Source organism: Neodiprion pinetum, chromosome 2 (genome assembly GCF_021155775.2).
Source record: "Neodiprion pinetum isolate iyNeoPine1 chromosome 2, iyNeoPine1.2, whole genome shotgun sequence".
In the NCBI taxonomy this organism is placed as follows: domain Eukaryota; kingdom Metazoa; phylum Arthropoda; class Insecta; order Hymenoptera; family Diprionidae; genus Neodiprion; species Neodiprion pinetum.
This window is the reverse complement of record NC_060233.1, coordinates 14,673,600-14,693,876: the sequence shown is the minus strand read 5'-3', so window position 1 is coordinate 14,693,876 and position 20,277 is coordinate 14,673,600. Positions and strand designations below refer to the sequence as shown.

At 34.3% G+C, this 20,277-nt stretch overlaps 2 protein-coding genes and 1 long non-coding RNA gene across 6 annotated transcripts; 1 reads left to right on the top strand and 2 right to left on the bottom strand.

Annotated features, from left to right (window-relative positions):
- Positions 1 to 550: 550 nt before the first annotated feature.
- LOC124212120 (uncharacterized) lies at positions 551 to 3,151 on the bottom strand. 3 transcript variants are annotated; one of them, XM_046611890.2, is made up of 4 exons: positions 2,820 to 3,151; positions 2,370 to 2,762; positions 1,181 to 1,868; positions 551 to 1,000 (listed from the first exon to the last, which is right to left on the bottom strand). In XM_046611890.2, exons 2-4 carry the CDS (start codon positions 2,428 to 2,430, stop codon positions 835 to 837), a joined length of 915 nt encoding a protein of 304 aa, XP_046467846.1. In that variant the 5' UTR covers positions 2,431 to 2,762; positions 2,820 to 3,151; the 3' UTR covers positions 551 to 834. The 3 variants fall into 3 exon arrangements, with proteins under 3 accessions (XP_046467846.1, XP_046467844.1, XP_046467845.1); XM_046611888.2 differs by having other exon boundaries at positions 2,370 to 2,747; XM_046611889.2 differs by having other exon boundaries at positions 2,370 to 2,719.
- Positions 3,152 to 3,714: 563 nt separating this feature from the next.
- me31B (ATP-dependent RNA helicase me31b) lies at positions 3,715 to 16,047 on the top strand. 2 transcript variants are annotated; one of them, XM_046610389.2, is made up of 8 exons: positions 3,715 to 4,101; positions 5,690 to 5,859; positions 6,262 to 6,468; positions 6,542 to 6,713; positions 6,958 to 7,108; positions 7,206 to 7,401; positions 8,554 to 8,724; positions 10,048 to 16,047. In XM_046610389.2, exons 2-8 carry the CDS (start codon positions 5,719 to 5,721, stop codon positions 10,342 to 10,344), a joined length of 1,335 nt encoding a protein of 444 aa, XP_046466345.1. In that variant the 5' UTR covers positions 3,715 to 4,101; positions 5,690 to 5,718; the 3' UTR covers positions 10,345 to 16,047. The 2 variants fall into 2 exon arrangements, with proteins under 2 accessions (XP_046466345.1, XP_068989446.1); XM_069133345.1 differs by lacking the exon at positions 3,715 to 4,101 and adding an exon at positions 5,142 to 5,217.
- LOC124211384 (uncharacterized) lies at positions 14,349 to 16,762 on the bottom strand. The gene is made up of 2 exons (XR_006881444.2): positions 16,436 to 16,762; positions 14,349 to 16,285 (listed from the first exon to the last, which is right to left on the bottom strand). It is a non-coding gene; the product is annotated as an uncharacterized lncRNA (long non-coding RNA).
- Between the last annotated feature and the right edge of the window lie 3,515 nt (positions 16,763 to 20,277).

Genomic DNA, 20,277 nt, shown 5'->3' with positions numbered 1-20,277 from the left:
GGAACGCACCCTCAGTGCACGACGATAAAGTAAGGAAGAGAAAAAATGGACAAACACATCAGGAACGATTGAAATATGGATAGCGGCGGAGAAGCCGGTAGAGGGGGAGCAGAAAAAGCAAATTTATGAAAAGGTCAAAGTTCACGTTGCACATTTCGAGGGTTAGGTTAGGCATCGAAAGGGCGCGCACAGTGGCTGGAATGCCAAATTCGCGGACAAGTTGCAATAAATATTCAGGTTTTTCTCAGGATGCAATGAAAGTCAGTACTCCTAAATTATATTCATCTTACGATTAATGCGATTTGTATGAAAATGGGTACACGAGGATTTTGAAGATTGCTAGTTTCGAATTAGAAATCCGGACTTTGCAGACTCAAAATGGCGAACTCAACATGTTGGTGGAAAACTATCCAATTTAATAAAAATCACTACTCATACAGGATTTTCAAGGTGCTGATTTCAAATTGGAAGACAAAGTTTTTAAATCTAAAATGGTGAATTTAAAATAGGGTCCACAATAGACTGAGCTCTAATAATGACTCGATTTTAGTTACGGCTTTTTTATATAGGTAGAATAACTGCGATAAAACTATAATAGCAACGGTGTCTCTTCAACGCCTGTCGATATTGTACAAAATGTAAAGAAATAATAATGCATATTTTGCAATTAAGATGCGATTCAAGTTTATTTTGTTGTTATTCTTTGCTTCTATAGTCTTTTAGTTATATGTCTGTAATAAAGGCTGAACAAAAAGAGGAATATTTGTAACGAGTTTATAGCTTACTCGTGTAATAACATTCAATTTGATACAACGTTAGTTATTAATAGAACGTTCAAGTTAAACTATTTTCTCTTCTCTGGGAAATTCGATACTTCCGACACGCTTCTGGGCAATGACGTTCCAAATATCGTCGTTGAGAGAATGCCTTGAAGCACACTCCACACCGCCATTGCCATTGATGGTGATTTCGGGTCCGTTGATGAGCCCTCAAGTTTGATCTGCGCAGAGAAATTTAGCAGTGGACATTGTAAAATGTTTACAACGTAAATGAAAGGAAACAGTTTTCGAATTTCACTTTTCACGGAGTGAAATATTATGTGAAAGCAATTCTGCAAACCTCAAAGGTTGTAAATTTGGAAGATTTGCCGATGTAATTGAATTTTGAATTTGTTACGCACCGATCGGCAAATGATTTTTGGCAAACCGGACACTCGAACGGCCTTTCACCGGTATGAAGTCGAAGATGGCCTTTCAGTACCCAAGGTCGATCAAAGCTCTTCCGGCAATACGGGCAGTAGTGCAAGGCTTTGATGCGTTTCCAAGTTTCCGTGTTTCCGACATCCGAGTAGGGCGCTCTTTCTTCTTCGTAAAATCTTATCGCTTTGATCAAAGTGTTACTAGCCGGTAATCGCATTGTGGGAGATAAATCGACCGACTCGGGGTCGACGCACTTTCCGTCGGATGATTGATTATCATTTTTACAGCATTTCCCGCCCTCAGCGTTTATTTGTGCGTCGTTGATTTTTATAATCTCGCATCTTTCGATCAGTTCTTTGTCGGCATCGAAAACTTTCTTCCTTGCGTTCAAGTCACACAGGTAATTCGTTACCGTCGGCGCGCTTGCAACGACTGTAGACGTTGAAAGTACGTCGGCTGATTCACCGGAATCTATTAACTGCAGGCCTAGTTCTTCCGGAATTGATGTGTTCCATAACATGCTGTTATCTTTCTTAAAGCTGTATCGAGTTACGATTGAAAGTCTTGGACAAGTCCACATATTTATAGACTTTGAAGACACTTCTTTGCTTTGATTTTTTTTTCTGATATCAGATACTGTCGGCAACCACGACACGGAAAGTTCGTTCTCTACGAAAAATTGTGGAATATTATTGAAAATGGGTTGAAAAAAAAGAAACAATTGATGCTAAGCATCACTGATCTTATAAATGATTAGGGTAAATTGGCTCTTTCACAACATAATGGAACTTATCGCGAATGGTCGATTGCACAGTAACATTGTTGATGAAGAAAACAGTGGTGATATAACCTATAATCAAGAAAACGCAATGCGCTAGAGAAAATTTCGCGGGTTTGAGCTGGAAAATTAGCTACCCATATCGCATAATTTCTTCCCTGGAAATTGATCTCCACTTAACCCTGAAAATTTGCACCTACTCTTTAATAATGGTGAGTGGAATTTTGACGTTGCTCCAAGTTTTCTGTTGCGTTGGTTTTGTACGTAAAGAGTTACAGAAATGTACCATTTACAAACCTCGACTGGAACATGATCGGCGAGCAAAATTTTGCACCAATTAAGCAAACAATTTTTCAAAATAAAAGATGAAAACAATATTGATTGATACATACCGTCATGTAAATTACTTGTTTTCTGATATCTTGTCATTGATTTAATCAGGCAGTGTGGCATGTTGTTTACGTTTGTTTATTATTCTTTTACAATATCAAGGAATGTATTGAAAAATTGCAATTATGTCAAATACACTATTTTCTGTAGAGTAATAAATCTGAAAACTTATTTGAACAAGTGATCCACTATTGGCGTGTTTCGAAATATTCTTCTTCAAGGCCATAGATACATTAATCCCGGACCGCATTGAGAAGGTTGCAAAAAAGAAACACCAGACAATCTGTACCCACGAGTGTGACGATGAGACATTGATTGACATGTCATGTGTCATTATCAATCCCGTCAAACTCTGTAACCTCGGAAGTTGGTACATCAGTCTACGAAATGGTAACCTAATAATAAGAGCCATGATACTTGTGTTTTAGTATGGTGATACGAATTCAAATTACCCATAAGCTTGATGCTTGCGTTACAAAGATTTACGCAAGGTATACTTTTCCGGGCTTGTTCGAAAATAGTTTGGTATTTCCAACCCTAAAAATTCCTTAGAAATGAGACAGAGTAAGCAGGCGATCTGGTAGAGCAAAAAAATCATGAAACTACTTTCACTGCCCAGAGAATACTGGGCAGCTGATCTCTTCCTCCGCTCTGGAGTAATTTGATTCATTTCACTCGACTCAACGGATCAGTTAGTGTTTCACGGATCTATAAATTTTGAAGCGTGCTTTGAAGTATCTCTAAAATGTTGTGAAACGTGTGAGGCTGGGACAGGGAGTAAGAAGGAAGGAGACCGATCTCCATGCTGCAAAACTGGCATTGATTTTTAGGTCTCTACAGCAGAGAGAACTGCCAGTACTTAAAATTCCCTAGGGCAGAGACAGAGCTGTCCATGAACTCGGTAGCGCAAAAGAGATGAAAGATTGCTGACAGTACTGTCCACGGTCTTACATACAGGTCCGGAAACTAGTAGGGTGGGGAATGACTCAGATAATGAGGAAAAACCGTGGTTCCCGTCTTCGCCGTCTGCAGCGCTGCCCCCTCGGGGTGAGCCAATCATAAATCAGATCCGAACAGCTGATTTTTCGGAATCAACAATCCTGAATTTGTTACGCCGTTTACACACTTTACACTGAGTTATGAACTGTCAAAAACTTCGACGAGCAGATTATCTTATCGGTATATATCTATATTTATTATACCCCGGGCCACTGGCGCCCCTAGCGGGTAGATAGGAAACAAGACAGTGTGCCTTACTAACGGTGACACCCCCTACCACTCAAAAGTGCCGGAGTTACCAGACCTGTATGTAAGATCGTGGTACTGTCAGTAAATTTTCGAACACGGCCCTGGTGTCGCAGCGATAATCTTTCACTCTGTTGTTACTGGTTTCGTGGAACGCCACGCACCGAGCGCCACAAGGCAACCGCTTGTGTTCCGAAAGTGTTTTTATTCTTTTCACGGCACACATCGTGTTACATTCAAAGATAATAATTATTGGCTCGCAATTGACGCAGTGCGTTCATTGTTAAAGTTATTGTAAAAACAATATACCAGTAGCGTCGTGATACAATCCCGTGTAATATATATCCGAAAGTAGAAGGTTATTGTGCCACGGAAGGGAGCCAGGCCGCACAGCCGAGATTATAAAAAGTTGACATTGGAACGGCCATTTTGGCGTGTTGTTTCCGAATCGAGTGCTGTGTTTCAGCATCGATATCCATCAGTTTGAAGGTAAGATACACCTTCTCTCACCTTATTCTATGAACCGTATTATGGAGTTTGAGCCACATTTCTGACTTAAGTTCATAATACATCTTGTTTGGACTCATCAATTATTTATTTCGGTTTATAAATCAAAGTTCAAAGAACTCTGCGCCAGTTACGGTACAATGGATCCAGCTTGGCATAAGATTTTCGCCCACGATATTCTATTCCGTATTGTTAGTACTTGGTGAAATTTTTCTCACCGTTATCAGCATCTACACAAATATTTCAATTCATGATTATACGTGTACACCTCGTATCTTGCTTGGTTAGATTATATATTTAGAGAATTCTGAGCGAAAAGAGAAAAAGAAGAGAAACCTTCGGTTGGCATGGCATAAAGCCTCGTTTATACACCCGTTTGGCACTGCGGTGGCTTAGTAAATTCATAATGGAGGATGTATACACCAGTTTTGTTGATACACCGTACACATCGGTATATTCATCGTTTTTTGTTTGCTCAAATAGCTGGCCTGTAGCCACATGATTTTTTTTACCGAAAAAAGCACAGTCGGTTCATTTTCAAACATAGTAAAATAACGGCAATCGAATCAAGCGTAGAGAGTAATAAAATTATCATATACTTGTTATTGGCAATCTAAAAAGAAAAAATTTCAAATTTTATTTGAAAATTATGAAAATCATTCAGCTATATTTTATATGTTCAGCCATGTACTGTTCAAGGTACATTTCAAACCGACTGCTCGATCTTTGTACTCAGCGAAGCTTGACAATATAAACACATTTTTTCAGCAACAGCGTATGTGTACCTTGAATTGAACTAGTATTCACAGTTTGTGTATTTCTTGTTCAGTTTTGAAATTTTTTTTCGTAGCTCAAAGTACAGCTTAGCGCTATACACACCTTAGCTTTTCTTTGTTTTGCCATACATTCAGACATTTATGATCACGGTCTTTTGCAATACATGAATCTTATATATTGAGAATTGTTTCTCCCTTCTTTTCTCTTGCCATTCGAGCTCTCTTGCACATTCCCTCCCTTTTATTTCTATCTTACTTTATTTCTATCATGAGCTGCTTCATTTTTTGATTTAGTTTCTTTTGTAATTATATAGTTGTTTTGGTAATACGATTAAATTTATATCAACCTCGTGCTAAATATTTTCAGCTAGTCTACACATATTTGTTGAATTAAAATTTACACTTGGTGTTAAAATGAACTCCTTGTACTCTGAATTTTTCACGTTGATTGTGAATATTGTTATTCTTTTAAAGCCATTGTCAAGTGCACGTCCTGCTGATAACGCCTACTGTAGATAGCTGCAATGTTTCGATAAAATTCGCAGAATGTACGGTTATTTCATGTTTCACAAGGCTTATTGTTCCGTGTGTCATCTTCAATTTCTATTTTTTGTATTGTTGAATTTCATTCTGAAATTAACAGTTCCTATTACAGGCATAACTTTCATAAATTTGTGTAACAGGTTGATGAAAATAGTAAGGAAATGAAGATGTGAAGTTCCGAGGTTTAGGATCCGGGGTATACAAATAAAGTGGATTATGACTATAATTTCATCTTGAATTCTGTCTTTCAGGAAATTTGAGACACTCTAAAGCCTACGATATGATGACCGAAACTCATATTAATTCTAATCACATGCTGAATTCCGGCTTGGGTCCAAAAGGTGATCTAGAAAAGATGGACGATATAGGTTGGAAAGCAAAACTGAAAATTCCGCCCAAAGACAAACGCATCAAAACAAGTGTGAGTCAAACTAAACTAAAATTCAAGATAATAGCTGTTGTAAAGACACTTAAATTGATTTGGTAATGCCAACAGTGCTCATTCAGAATCATGGTTCATAAAATTACTAGGAATATGGAAACGGTTGTAATCAATCTTAGTGTCTGACAATTGGAAAACGATGTAAAATTAGACCTTGATAAAAAAAATTTATTTTGGCTAGTGAATGATACACCAATCTCCTAAAATTCCTTCAAGAATACATAAAATTGAGGAATAAAACACTAATTATAACATTAGATTACTTTCTTCATAAACATTTTGAACTATTAGCAGTTGAAAAATTTTCTCCTAAACTAATATAATCAGGCATTACTTGTGATGCAAATCAAAGCTACAAGACTTTTTTTTTGTACATCATAGGATGTTACGGACACACGTGGAAATGAATTCGAGGAATTCTGCTTAAAGCGTGAATTGTTGATGGGAATTTTTGAGAAGGGATGGGAAAAGCCATCCCCGATACAAGAAGCAAGTATCCCCATAGCTCTTTCTGGCAAAGATGTACTTGCACGAGCTAAAAATGGTACAGGCAAGACTGGTGCATATTCAATTCCTGTATTAGAACAGGTAGGAAAAGATAAACAAAGAGACATATAGAAAGTTGTTCCAATTTCACTACTTTAATTATTGCATCTTGCAGGTGGATCCACGTAAAGATGTTATTCAAGCATTAGTGATAGTTCCTACTAGAGAATTGGCTCTGCAGACATCACAGATATGCATTGAACTTGCAAAACACATGGACGTCAAGGTCATGGTTACCACTGGAGGAACTAATCTGCGCGACGACATTATGAGGATTTACCAAAAAGGTTAGCGTTTGTTGAATAGTCCGTAATAGTCTGGAAATCTGTTGACAACCAGGGCTTGTTCATCTTCTCTAATAGAAGTTGAAACAGAATTGGTCTTGTACATTGTTCTGTTTTGTCGATTTACCCAATTACGCCATTCTCATACATTCAGACCCAATGTATTAGATTGCTTTTGTTGATTGTAGATGAATTTCCTTCTTAAGATTCCTAATTTATACGCACTTATTGAAATGTACTTTTCCAGTGCAAGTAATCATTGCGACACCGGGACGTATCCTTGATCTGATGGATAAAAATGTTGCAAATATGGATCACTGCAGAATCCTTGTATTGGATGAAGCTGACAAGCTTCTATCCCAAGACTTTAAGGGGATGCTGGATCACGTTATATCCAGGTATAAACTGTTGCAAATGCGGTCCAATCGCATTTTGGTTTTTCTGGATTCAACTAGAAACGAAAAATTACAAAATTCTTTACATCTGTGTTTATAGATTACCACAAGAACGTCAGATTCTATTATACTCTGCTACATTTCCCCTAACCGTAAAGCAATTCATGGAAAAGCATCTGAGGGACCCATATGAAATTAATCTGATGGAAGAGTTGACATTGAAAGGAGTGACACAATATTATGCTTTTGTACAGGAACGTCAAAAAGTTCACTGCCTTAATACGCTATTTTCTAAGGTAAAACTCCCTAAATATCAAAACAGATATGGCAGAAATTAATATTTGAAATTCGTACTTGTCCGTTTTTCGTGTAATTGGTTCATTTCCGCATTTTCCAACTATGGCCGTTAGTAATGTTCTTCAATCTCAAATAACTATAAATCAGGTGACTGAATTCTTATGAAGTTGACGTTAGTATCTTTAATGTAACAGAACATTTGGGAAGAAATAACTATCTTTTGCAATGTCAGAATGACTTTCAGAGAGTCAAGTTTTCAAAGTATGAGCATGACTTGCTTAAGTATGGTTTACTGAATTGCACACAGGCCTAAAGGTGTGAGACAGCGATTATTTACTGAAAAGCATCGGTATAATAGCATTACCAATTTCAGCCGCATGGAGTTTTGATGATGCTAGTAGTTATTTTCTGAAAACTGCTATTAAATTCAATCTTACGTTTAATATATGGGCACTCGCATATCGTTTGTAAGTCAAAGAAATTCGTTCACATCTTTGAAATATCAAAATTCTGATTTTCTTAAACTCCACCATTCTATCCCAATTAACATAAAAAAAGTCAATTACTCTCTGCTCATCAAACTTCTCTGTGCATCCAAAAAAATTCAGGATAAATTTTTTCAGGGTGATTAGTAATGCGAATTATTTATTTATTATATCTATTTGCCTGTTACTTACCCGCTTCTTACTAATAAATACGTAATAACGTGCGTCAAACACTACGCAACACCATTACTGGTCATCCTCCTGCCCTGTCAATTTGCTTCCTTGGTTCGCGGAGCATGAGGTAAATTTTGAACGTTGCCTAAATTCATGTAAATACGTTAACAAAAATTCTACCATTTAGTGTAAAAAAAACTCAGTTATGTATGTATATCCTTTTTTAGGGAAAGTTTAACCAATGATGATTCCCCTTTGGGAAATTCCCAAAAGTATCAACCCATTTCCTTACCCCATAAAACGTATATTTTGTTATCATTTTGTTGTGAAATTTACAAAATATTCACCCTAGAGGTTTTACGCATTTTTCGAGCTACCATCTGAAAACTTGATTCATTTTTGATACCCATTTCGTATATTGCCTGGTTATGCTGAGAACATCAGACTTTTGAGCAACCCTAGCGAACTAATTATATCATTTTTATTTTCAAGTTACAAATTACACAGAGCATAATATTCTGCAATTCAACACAACGCGTTGAATTACTCGCTAAGAAAATAACAGATCTCGGCTACTGCTGTTATTACATACATGCGAAAATGGCCCAGGCACACCGAAATCGAGTCTTTCATGATTTCCGCGCCGGACTCTGCCGGAACCTGGTAAGTAACCCAAACACAACATACATATAATACAGTGTAAATCATAAGGGGTATCATTTTTTCCACTTACAACGGATTCACCATCGTAATTACAATCAAATTCAATATGTTTCAATATGGAAAAGCCACTTTTATCACTGTATAACTTGGAATGCTTGCAAGATCTTCATTTCTATGATTTATTTATTGTTGATGTAAAAATAGTGCCCTGCGTAAATTATCTGCGCATTATGTACTAAATTTGTACAAATCCTTTAACCCGGAAGCCCCTCTCTTTTCTTGCTCTTTGTTTTTGTCGTAATTAAACAGCAGAGGGTGACTTTTGTTCCTATGCAATTTTAATGCAATTTAAGATGATACTTTTGTGACTTCAGTTTTCAGCTGTTCATCGGTATTCTTCGTTGATTATTAATTATTTTCACAACGATACGGACAATTTCTGTCAGTTTTTATTTATATTGATAACGTCGTTTCGGTTAAAAGTACATAATTTTTTTTTTTTTTTTTATATATATGAAAAATTTATCATTAATAGATCATTTAAATATGTGAACTATAAACACCCTGTTAATTACAACCAATCAGAGAAATCACAGCATACTCATACTTTTTTGTACTGTAAATTCCATATAGTTCATCTGATTGGATGAACATTGATTTATTTTGTTCATAAATGAATGCACTACAAAGGGTCAGAGATTTTTTCTAACGAAAACATATAAACAAATACAGATAATTGAATTGTTGAACCATTACAATTAATGGATAAGAAATTATGATTTGGTAATAGAGACATTAATGTTGCTTCAAATCTAACTCAGATGATCTATAGAAAATTCAGTCACGAATATAATTAGCTGTTAATCAGAATGAGACATGCAATATGGATTTTCTGGAAAGAACGATGGCATAATCAACGTCAATCTCTCAAGTGATTAATATCATGAGATATTGACATTTGTATTTAGACTGCTGAAATTTTTCCCGTCTCATAGGACGGTATTCAGTTTAACTAAACTTCTTACTTTAGGATTAAAAAAAAAATATCTCGAGACTTTGTAAGCCTTTGGTTTATCACACTTTTATTTCAACCACTTTTTTGACCTGGGTGTACTTCCCATAAATCCTTAAGTTTACAACTGATAGTAACTGCAAGTACTAAGATCAATAATCATTTAGGTTTGTGATTTTCGATTGTCCTGATGATTTAGTAAATGTGACATGCTTTTGCTCCGTTACATCAAATATAAAAAGTAAGGTGATAAGTGCTCGTGAAGCTAAACTAACGGTGGCAGGAGATCTAAAAATGCATAATTCTTATAGGTTTGCAGTGATCTGTTCACGCGTGGAATTGACGTGCAAGCTGTGAATGTTGTAATAAACTTTGACTTTCCGAAGATGGCAGAAACGTATTTGCATCGTATTGGACGTTCAGGTAGATTTGGACACTTAGGTATTGCGATCAATCTCATAACTTACGAAGATCGCTTTGCCTTGCACCGCATAGAACAAGAGCTTGGAACTGAGATAAAGCCAATTCCAAAGGTGATTGATCCAAGCTTATACGTCGCACGATTGGAAGAGAATAGCATTATGGAAGAAGGAAACATATCCAAGTAGTTTGGAAAATGTTTACGATATGAACAAAAGTAAGAAAAAAAGTAAGGAAATATACGAAAATGCTCAAAGCATCTTCTAAGTGTGGAAAAAGTGATTTTTTCGGTGCAGAGGAAGGGTATACATACATACATACATGCATACATACGTACATATGTGTATGTGTATGTATGTATATGTATGTATGTATACTATACATGTATATATATGCTTTGAACTCACGATTATATGTGAAAAGTTACTTAAGTCTGAAGATAATAGTCGACTAATGCCTAGCAGTGTAAAGAAAAAGACAAAAACAGTGCTATGAACATTGATTTAGATAAAAAGTGATTTCGAGAGTTATGAAGTGGAGATTAACAAAAAATTAAAAAAACAACAAAACAAAATTACAACCATCATCATCACTATCATTTAGGCGAAGGGATGAAAATAAGTTCACTTGTAAATATTCAACTGAGCATGTAATAATAATAATGATAATCGCCTGCTTTGTTCAGTAAACTCAGTGATTGATGTGTTGCGAGTGCGAGTGTGATGTCATTCTTTGTACATAATTACATACATATACATGTACATATATATAAAATAATGTAAACCAGAGTCAAGCCATCATCAAAAGCACAATATAATTGGAAAAGAAATTGAAAATATTAACCGAATGAGAGATTGAACGTAACGATTGATCATTGCATTTTAACGTGAATGTAAATATGAATGATGATACTAAAAGTTAAAAAAAAAAAATACCCTGTGTAATTTTAATAGAAAATTTTTATACAATGGCTCTTCATAAGTTCAAACGTTATTTTTCTCATCGTAAGGAAAAGAAAACATAATAATAATGAAATGAAGATGAAAGGGCATTTTGTGATATGAAATACATCGTATTGAATGATATTTCTACTCTTCATCTGCTACATAAGCCCATTTCCATGCACACTATACAACTCACATGTTTCATTGTATTTTGATTCTGATGGCATACAACGATTTTCAAAAAAAAAAAAAAACTGTGTTGAACATGAAAATATTACTAGTTGATTGTGGCTTGATTTTGTTGCCTAATTATGTCATACAACTCTGAAATTCAAATCACTTTTCAAGCAAATTGTTTATTTTATGTTCGTACAATACCTACATTGTGATTATTTTCCTCATTTTTTTTTTTTTTTTACTTTAGTTGAACGCGATTCGATTTTGTAAAATATTGTGATTGAGAATCAGAAGTTGTAAAATTGACTAGTTTTATACAATTATTTTTATAAATAACTGGCTGGTGGAATTTCCGTCAAATTATTGTCTTCTTCCACTTCTTTCACGTGGGATTTCATTCTCAATGGAGAAGTATAGAAATTTATCTAATTCTCAGTTCGTGCAGTTCATCACACAAATACCTACGTTTCATAATGTCGTTACAGAATATTCGGGAAATATGTAAAAATTCGATTAGTATATATATGTATATATATACATATATACTTATATATTATAAATATATGTATATGTATTGTATCATGAACCACCAGCCTATGACTTAGATTTATAAAACGAACTTCATACATCATAGGCAATAGTTAAATATTTCATAATTAACAAAAGACAAAAATTAGGTATGAAATATTTATACTCTAAAAAAGGAATGGTTTACAATACTCGCTATTTTGTATAATTTAGTTCAAGCTTTCTGGCTTTAATTATTTAAAAAATGGTAACCTGACTGACCCAAACTTTGCTGTCATCTGTTTGTAATATTGTTCTTATATTGCTGTCGATTACTCCGAAATTTTCACTTATATTGGCCAATAAACTGTAAAACATTAGTATCACGAAACGTTGAGCAGCATGTCCGTTATACGCAAGTGTATATGTATATTGTGCCTGAATGCAAAGATTCATTCAAAATATGTAATGTCTATATAGGAACAATTTTATCTAACGTTCTGAGATTTCAACGCTATAAATAATATTCTGCTTGATTTTTGAAGAGAATAATCACGACCAAAGATACGAAATCTATTAGCGAAACGTGTAGTGAATTTTTGCCAAATACAATCCTGTGAATGTAATGACGTCGAGATAGTTCGACGGAATAAATACTGCGCAGTGGCATTGAAAATATTGTTTGAGGAATTTTGAATTTGAACTAGGCGAAGAATTTGTACATATAATTAATATAGTATGCTCGTGGGAAAATGTGATAGTGAAAAACTTGGATTTCTAACAACTACACTTGCGTATTTTTTTTTTTTTTTTCAATATTTGTTTCTTCGGTCAACTAAAAACATTTGAAGCGTATCAATGAATCAATTTTTCCTAAGTTGTTTTATTTTGATCCAGTTTGAAAAGTATTAGGTGAACTTATATTGCACCTTATTGTGGATCAAATCTGACATTGTTTTTTGTGCCAAGCGTACCGTAGAAATTGATATTCAATTTTACGTGTCAACATCCTTCTAATGGTTGCAAGGAAAGAGAGCAGAGACAAAAAAAAAACAGCCAATTTTACTGTATATATACGCAACTTTCGAAAATTTGTTCGTTAATCACGCAACGAAATGAGCATCACGCACGTTATTATAAATATTCCGTGACTCCGATGTTACACGTATATATTCATTTATCAATCGTAGGGCTACTAGTTTATTTATTTATTTACATGATTAATTGTACGAAATTCAAACGGGTTTCGAGTCTTAATATGTGGAGTGATAGCCGAACAATGAAAAATCAAAAATATCAGTATCAGAGTTACTAAAAATTCAAATTCTATTGCTCCCCCAGTATTGTAAGCCAATCTTATATTAAATATTGGGCAAAGTTATTTGCCTTGTCACTGCAGTGTTGCCAAATCATCGACATCACTGTAAAAGTTGAATGTTTTTAAAGCATTCTAAGGTATCCATATACCAACATCATATGGATGTTATTGAAGCAAAAAACAAAAAACAAAAAACAAAAAAAAAAAACAAAAAAAAACCAAGTAATAAAGTGATTGGATTCCGAACGAATCACGGAACCTAATCCAAAAGCCAAGCATCTACCATAATCATGCACTGATGAAAAATGATGTATTATGGCAGCTGTTTTTCGATTGAAAAACTTTTAGGTTTTTCATAATTTTTTTTCTGATCAAGAAATGAAAAAAAAAAACAACTAAATTTTTAGAGAGTCCCAACTTCTCTCCTTTATATCGGTTTCTTTGAAGAAAAAAAATAAAAATAAAAAACTAAAAAAAAAAACAAATATGGTTTCAAATTTTCGGAAACATTTGTTAGTTTTTCCAAATTTATTTCCAGTATACAGCTCAGAGATATAAAAATATTTCTTAGATACAAACAGCGTTATCAATTCAACCATTTCACTCTCTGGGTACTAGTATTATCTGTATATTATGGTTAAAATCGTACGCAGTTATGTCAAAACAGAAAAAAATAATGAAAATTTCCTATACAATTATAACTGCGTATGGCAACCGTCAATTTATTTTATTTTATTTTTCATTCTCCCGTAATCTCAGTTTATTGATATTGTATTACACGAGTGATCAGTGTAACTCGATATTTCTCTAGAACGGCAATCGTCACCGGTTGATGCAAATTTTTTGATTATTTAAGGTTCAATAATCTTAGAAAGCAACTGGATTGAATCAAATTTACAACTTCCTGTATTGCGTATGAACTTTCGATGTCTAATTTTTCAATAAAATATTTCTCCCCTTCTACGCTGAAAAGAAAAATAACTACATTAAAAAGTTTATAAAAAATAAAGAAAGAATGATATGCCGGAAAAACTTTGCGACGCATTTCCTATAAATTCATTTTGAATTCGACGATCTTCTTTCTTTTTTTTTTTTTTTTTTTTCCGGTATTGTCGAAGTACATGAATTTCTACGAATTTTCGCAAGGTTTGTCACTGTATATCATGAATTTGTCATGTATTATATTTTTATGGTTATAAATTTGTTTCGAGTATGATGTTTGACAAGAAATTTTTTCGTAAAAAAATTCGATTCCTTACTGGTAGAAACAGAGAATTTCCTAAAATAGTGTGGCAGAAATTCGTCTACCATACTTAAATTTGTTACGCGCAAAAGATGAAGATCTCTTCTACAGTAGTTCTTAAATTACCCCTACCTCCCTTCCCCTTTCCCTTTCCCTTTCCCCTCCCCGATGAATGATAAACAAATTAAAAATTAAAAACAATATACACAAAGAAACATGGAACTCAAACAATCGTTTTCGCTTGGACTATAAATGTTTTTCTGCCGTCCATGACATTTTTCATTTAAATTGTTATCTCTGACGTGTCATGCGGAAATATTTAACCTTTACTGGAAAGTGGTAAAAAAAAATTTTTATTATGGTGTACAAGTCCGAAGCATTACTGATCCTTCGAGTTTCCACAATCTGTTGCTCGAACATTTGCGTAAAAAAAATTCCACAGAATAAGAAATAAACATGAGAACAACGTGTCCCGTTTAACACTTCTGTATTCAACATTCAAGCAATTTTGGTCTGTGAAAGCTATGCAATCTACATGAAATTATATTAACAGGGCTGGTTGCTGATTAATATTCTGTATTGAAAAGCAAAGTCAGTCTTATTACTTATATCTTAATTAGTCTTTAACTAGAAAATCCTAATCTTATAAATTTAGAAAAGATATGTAACACACAAACCGAGCAACAGATTAGATTATATGCGCCACGCTTAGTACCAAATCTAAGTTGAGAAGGTAAAAAAAATTCAAATTCAAGAAACTGCAATTACTTTTTGAAATAATTTGAAAATCAGTTTCTGCAATGTCAATTCATAGATTTTCATTGCACAAGTTCAAAAAGGCGCTGATAAATTTTTGAAAAAAAAAAAATGAAAAACAAAAAAAATGTAATATCACACAACAGGTTTGTATCGTGTGTTGAAATATGTTGTTCAACCTCTGTTCTTTACTTTGAAAACTTTACACCGAAAAAAATCGATACAAACTTTGTCTTTGTCACACTAAAAATTTAATTTCGTCAAACTTAGCATCGCAATTATGAGTTGCAGTCTGTGATACAATTATTATGAATGTAAACTGTAAAGCATATGATTGATATTTAATAATAAGAGTTAAAAAAAAACTCCGTTCTTAAAATGGAGTTTATTTTAAACTACATCCTGAACAATTTTTATTTATTCACTTTTGGAGAAAGATTTTCTTTAATTTTTAATTACTATTTTTTTTTCTTTTTGTTTTCTAACTTCTGTTTTATTTGTTTTACGGGCTGCAACTCGTATTTAAACTTTTCCGTAGTAATTTAAAAGATTTTTACCAGTCCATTTGATGTATGATCATCACTTACATAGCATTATAAATACGTCTACATGCATTTTATAGTTATTTTCACTCCTGAGGAAACTCCAGGCTTGTTCTCTTTTAGATCTGTCAGGGACAAAAAAGCCGTCCTATAAAATTAAATGTTTTTTTTTCTACAGTATAATGTATTCATTTCTGAAATTGTAAAGGTAGGTTCGTGTTGTATATTTTCCAAAAACCATGTACCGATTTTTATTTGTTGATGATTATTTACGTTGAAACACGAACCTTACCTATATTATATGTATAAAGAAAAAAAAAATGCATGTCAAAATTTTCATTCGTCCAAAAGGAATATGAAATTGCGATGCGTTCGTTCCTCAATAAATTTCAGATTCAGTATAACATTGGTTATTACGTCTTATTTACTTTCATTTGCATACTTGTTTTTGTGTCGAAGAAAATATTATTTTTCCATTCCAATCCCTCACATTTTCCATGTAAATAAAATTACCCGGCTGATATGTACATACGTATGTTTAACTTACGAGCAAATGATATCGACGAATGTATACGTTTAAAATTGACGACCTGTTACTTTGGCCCGGATATGGGCCCTCCTCAGAACGATTTATTTATTTAACTGTCAAGAACAACAAAAATTTTTTATAAGAAAAGTACAATCAGACATTAAATACAGTAGATGTAATACTCTTAGGGCTATTATATATTATAGGTTAATGAGTACAATTTTGATTAATTGAAAAAAAGATAGACTTAGAGAGTTATTTACCGTTTTATAGTAAGCGGACTAAGATACAGTCGAATTCATAATTTACAATTTGTGGAGACAATGTTCTTTGAATAACGGTAGTCAATGTCGGCTCCTCTGGTTGTTTAACGTGTAGGAGTTACAAGTTGAAGGTCATTAATTAAAAAGATTAAAAAACTATGTATCTTCACAGTCTATATGTCATTGTATTAAAAGGTTTTAAAGAGGTTTTTTTAGCAGTAAAATTAGTTTGCACAATGTCCGAGAAAGTGGAGCTGGGATCTTTATGACTATGTTCTCCACGTCTAACAAAAATTTTTATTTTTTTGGTTGAACCGATCGGGTCAACTGGTGAATAACGACTGATGGGAGAAACAATTATGATACAGAGTGAAGGTGAACCAAATATAAACATATATACAAAAAAACAAAAAAAATTATTATGTAAAAAAAATAATGTAAAAAAACTGTGCTATGGGGACACTAATTTTATGTGTCTAGTTAAGGTTAAACAATATGTGGTGTGTGGGCGGAGATTAGCGGTTTGTAAATATTACTTAAATGTTCAACGTCTTGTCTAACGGAATTAACGGAATTAGTGTGTCCTACAATATTGCACATTTAAGTAATAGCCTTTTATAATTATTATAATTATATAATTATAATATAAAAATATAATTATTATAAAAGGCTATTACTAGAAATCTGCAATATTGTAGGACACACTAATTCCGTTAATCTTAGACAAGACGTTGAACATTTAAGTAATATTTACAAACCGCTAATCTCCGCCCACACACCACATATTGTTTAACCTTAACTAGACACATAAAATTAGTGTCCCCATAGCACAGTTTTTTTACATTATTTTTTTTTACATAATAATTTTTTTTGTTTTTTTGTATATATGTTTATATTTGGTTCACCTTCACTCTGGATCATAATTGTTTCTCCCATCAGTCGTTATTCACCAGTTGACCCGATCGGTTCAACCAAAAAAATAAAAATTTTTGTTAGACGTGGAGAACATAGTCATAAAGATCCCAGCTCCACTTTCTCGGACATTGTGCAAACTAATTTTACTACTAAAAAAACCTCTTTAAAACCTTTTAATACAATGACATATAGACTGTGAAGATACATAGTTTTTTAATCTTTTTAATTAATGACCTTCAACTTGTAACTCCTACACGTTAAACAACCAGAGGAGCCGACATTGACTACCGTTATTCAAAGAACATTGTCTCCACAAATTGTAAATTATGAATTCGACTGTATCTTAGTCCGCTTACTATAAAAAGGTAAATAACTCTCTAAGTCTATCTTTTTTTCAATTAATCAAAATTGTACTCATTAACCTATAATATATAATAGCCCTAAGAGTATTACATCTACTGTATTTAATGTCTGATTGTACTTTTCTTATAAAAAATTTTTGTTGTTCTTGACAGTTAAATAAATAAATCGTTCTGAGGGGGCCCCATATCCGGGCCGAAACGTTAACAAAAAATACGTTTACATAATTGACCGATCACCAAGATTCAATAATAGACTGTTACACTTTCCGTCGAATGCGTATATAAATATTTCAGGGTTTTTCATATTTTTTTAAAAACAATGTCAAGTTCGGAATAAGGCTATCTCAAGTTTAAAGTCTCATTTCGGACTGCACAGAAAAACAAATTGTTTTTCACAGACCGAATGCACAGACGTTTAAACGTTATATATGTGCAAAATGGCATAGTTTCAGCGAGTTTTTTTAAATTTCTAATTCTTTTCTCTTCAAAGGACTCTTAAATATTGTACACAGATACGTGAATCCAGCAATTCGAAACTTATGAAGAAGGGCGTGTTCGGAAATTGACTGAAAGTACTGTCAGTACTGAAAATGGACTTGGATTTTCAGTACTGACAGTACTTGCAGTCAATTTCCGAACACGCCCGAAGTAACTCGAAAAAATTGCAGAAAAGTGTGTAACCCACAGCTGCCTAAAGCCAAAGAGTGCCTAAAGCAACTACTCGGTGTCTGAAATCTTGTCCAATTTCATCGGCGAATCAGAGAACGGAACAACTCCATTGCGAATGTTGTTGAAAATTTGGCTTGACGCGTCGCTCTGAACATAGGCATACTGGATCCTGCTCGCCGTAGGGTGGTTATGTTCAGAGCACAAACCGTCGACGTTAAATCCACGCCGAAAAATATCGCGTGAGCCGCGTAGAAAATAAAATGTCTTCTTCGCAGCTAATAGATACGAAGATTTACTCGCATAGTTCATAGGTAATATATTGGAAAGACTGCGGTGTTGTCGAGAGCGTGGGGTTTTCGTTTTCCGCATTTATTCATTACATTGCAAATTGCCATTTCATCGGAAAATCTGAAAGATAATCGGCAAGTCGATATTTACATCAAGCTCGTGTTACAGGTGCGAATACGATCGGACTGCTTATTTTTCAATACAAACACCGTTCGCCCTCACAGACAATAACGGGCGATAGTCGATAGATTATCGGAAAAAATATTTCGTCCCCCCACCGCGATTCGGCGCGTCTGGCCGTAGCAGAAACGAGGATTGAATTCAATTTTGGTATACAACAGTTCCGAGGGTTCGATGTTGTACGCGTTTGGGTATGATTGAAGAAATACTCATGACAGAAAGTCGGAGAGAACTGGGAATATAAATAGCGTTCAACGCATTCTTAACTGGCACTTTAATCTTTACGACCCGCAGGAGGCGAGGCGAGGGTATGTCGTCAGACGTATACGGCCTCCCTGATTTCGGATGGCCGCGGCGCCAAAAACCTACCATAAATATTTCCAAACCAACTGCGAGTCTGCAGGCTATTACAGGTGTTGTAGCGTCGGAAAAATATATACCGTAGAGGGCCAAGTAGAGCCAAACACAAACAGGGTGTATATGTATATATACATATATATACATATATATATATATATATATATATATATATATATGGCATACGCGAGGAGAGAGAGAGAAAGAGAAATGAGTAGAACGATGAGAGAGCAGTAAGCGGCACCCGCGACGTCTTGTTATGATTAAGGGTGGAATTTAATGAAAGTACGACAATAGACGATAGTATATAATTTTTCCTCCGCGTCTGCAGGTATGTGTGCATGTATTTACACACATGTAGGCTTGCATTACGTTTTATGCGGGCACATTGAGGGCCGTTGTGGGGAAAGCCCTTGAGCCCCGAGTTGATTGTTGTTTGTGAAAATTAAAGCACGGAAATAGCGTGTTTGTGTCACGTTTCCGATTTTATATGTATACCTATCCTTATCGAAGTATAGATCTATTGAGGTATAATAATCAAGGCTTTGAGCTGGGTAGTTTGCAGACAAACAAATGCCTCGAGGAAAAATAATACAGCCAGGCGCATTGAAGAGTTGATTTTATGTGTATATGCGGTCTTGAAGGTTCTGACACACATCTAGGGGATATAGTTTCACCATTTATTATTGAAGTACACATGGCGATATGCACGTGACAATGGGAGAAACGTGTTCAATAATTCATCAAATCGACGCAAAATGCGGTCAATTTAATCGCGTGTGCATACGTGTGTACAATAATCCACCCAGTTCAGTAACAAACATTTACATTTTTATATACATATAAACTGTTTTTCGAAAACCTTTGCGGAGATCTGATTTGTGATCACTACACAGTCTTTAGCTATTTTCGTTTTCTACTATAACTGAACAATATAGTTATAGATATAAAATGTAGATAAGTTTTGTAGCCGTAACCAGATGATCCAGTATGTATATTCTTTTGGATTATGCGGTCACTCATAATATATTTTTTTTGTTAGTATCGCGGTAATTTGATGCCGGTGCAACA

Excerpts from the sequence above, each read along its gene's own strand:
- LOC124212120 (XM_046611890.2), bottom strand. The coding sequence starts at position 2,430 with ATGCCACACTGCCTGATTAAATCAATGACAAGATATCAGAAAACAAGT. Across the intron at positions 1,869-2,369 it reads AACAAGTAATTTACATGACG|AGAACGAACTTTCCGTGTCG; the intron begins GTATGTATCAAT and ends AATTTTTCGTAG. Across the intron at positions 1,001-1,180 it reads CAAAAATCATTTGCCGATCG|ATCAAACTTGAGGGCTCATC; the intron begins GTGCGTAACAAA and ends TTCTCTGCGCAG.
- me31B (XM_046610389.2), top strand. The coding sequence starts at position 5,719 with ATGATGACCGAAACTCATATTAATTCTAATCACATGCTGAATTCCGGC. Across the intron at positions 7,109-7,205 it reads CTGGATCACGTTATATCCAG|ATTACCACAAGAACGTCAGA; the intron begins GTATAAACTGTT and ends CTGTGTTTATAG. Across the intron at positions 8,725-10,047 it reads CCGGACTCTGCCGGAACCTG|GTTTGCAGTGATCTGTTCAC; the intron begins GTAAGTAACCCA and ends TAATTCTTATAG.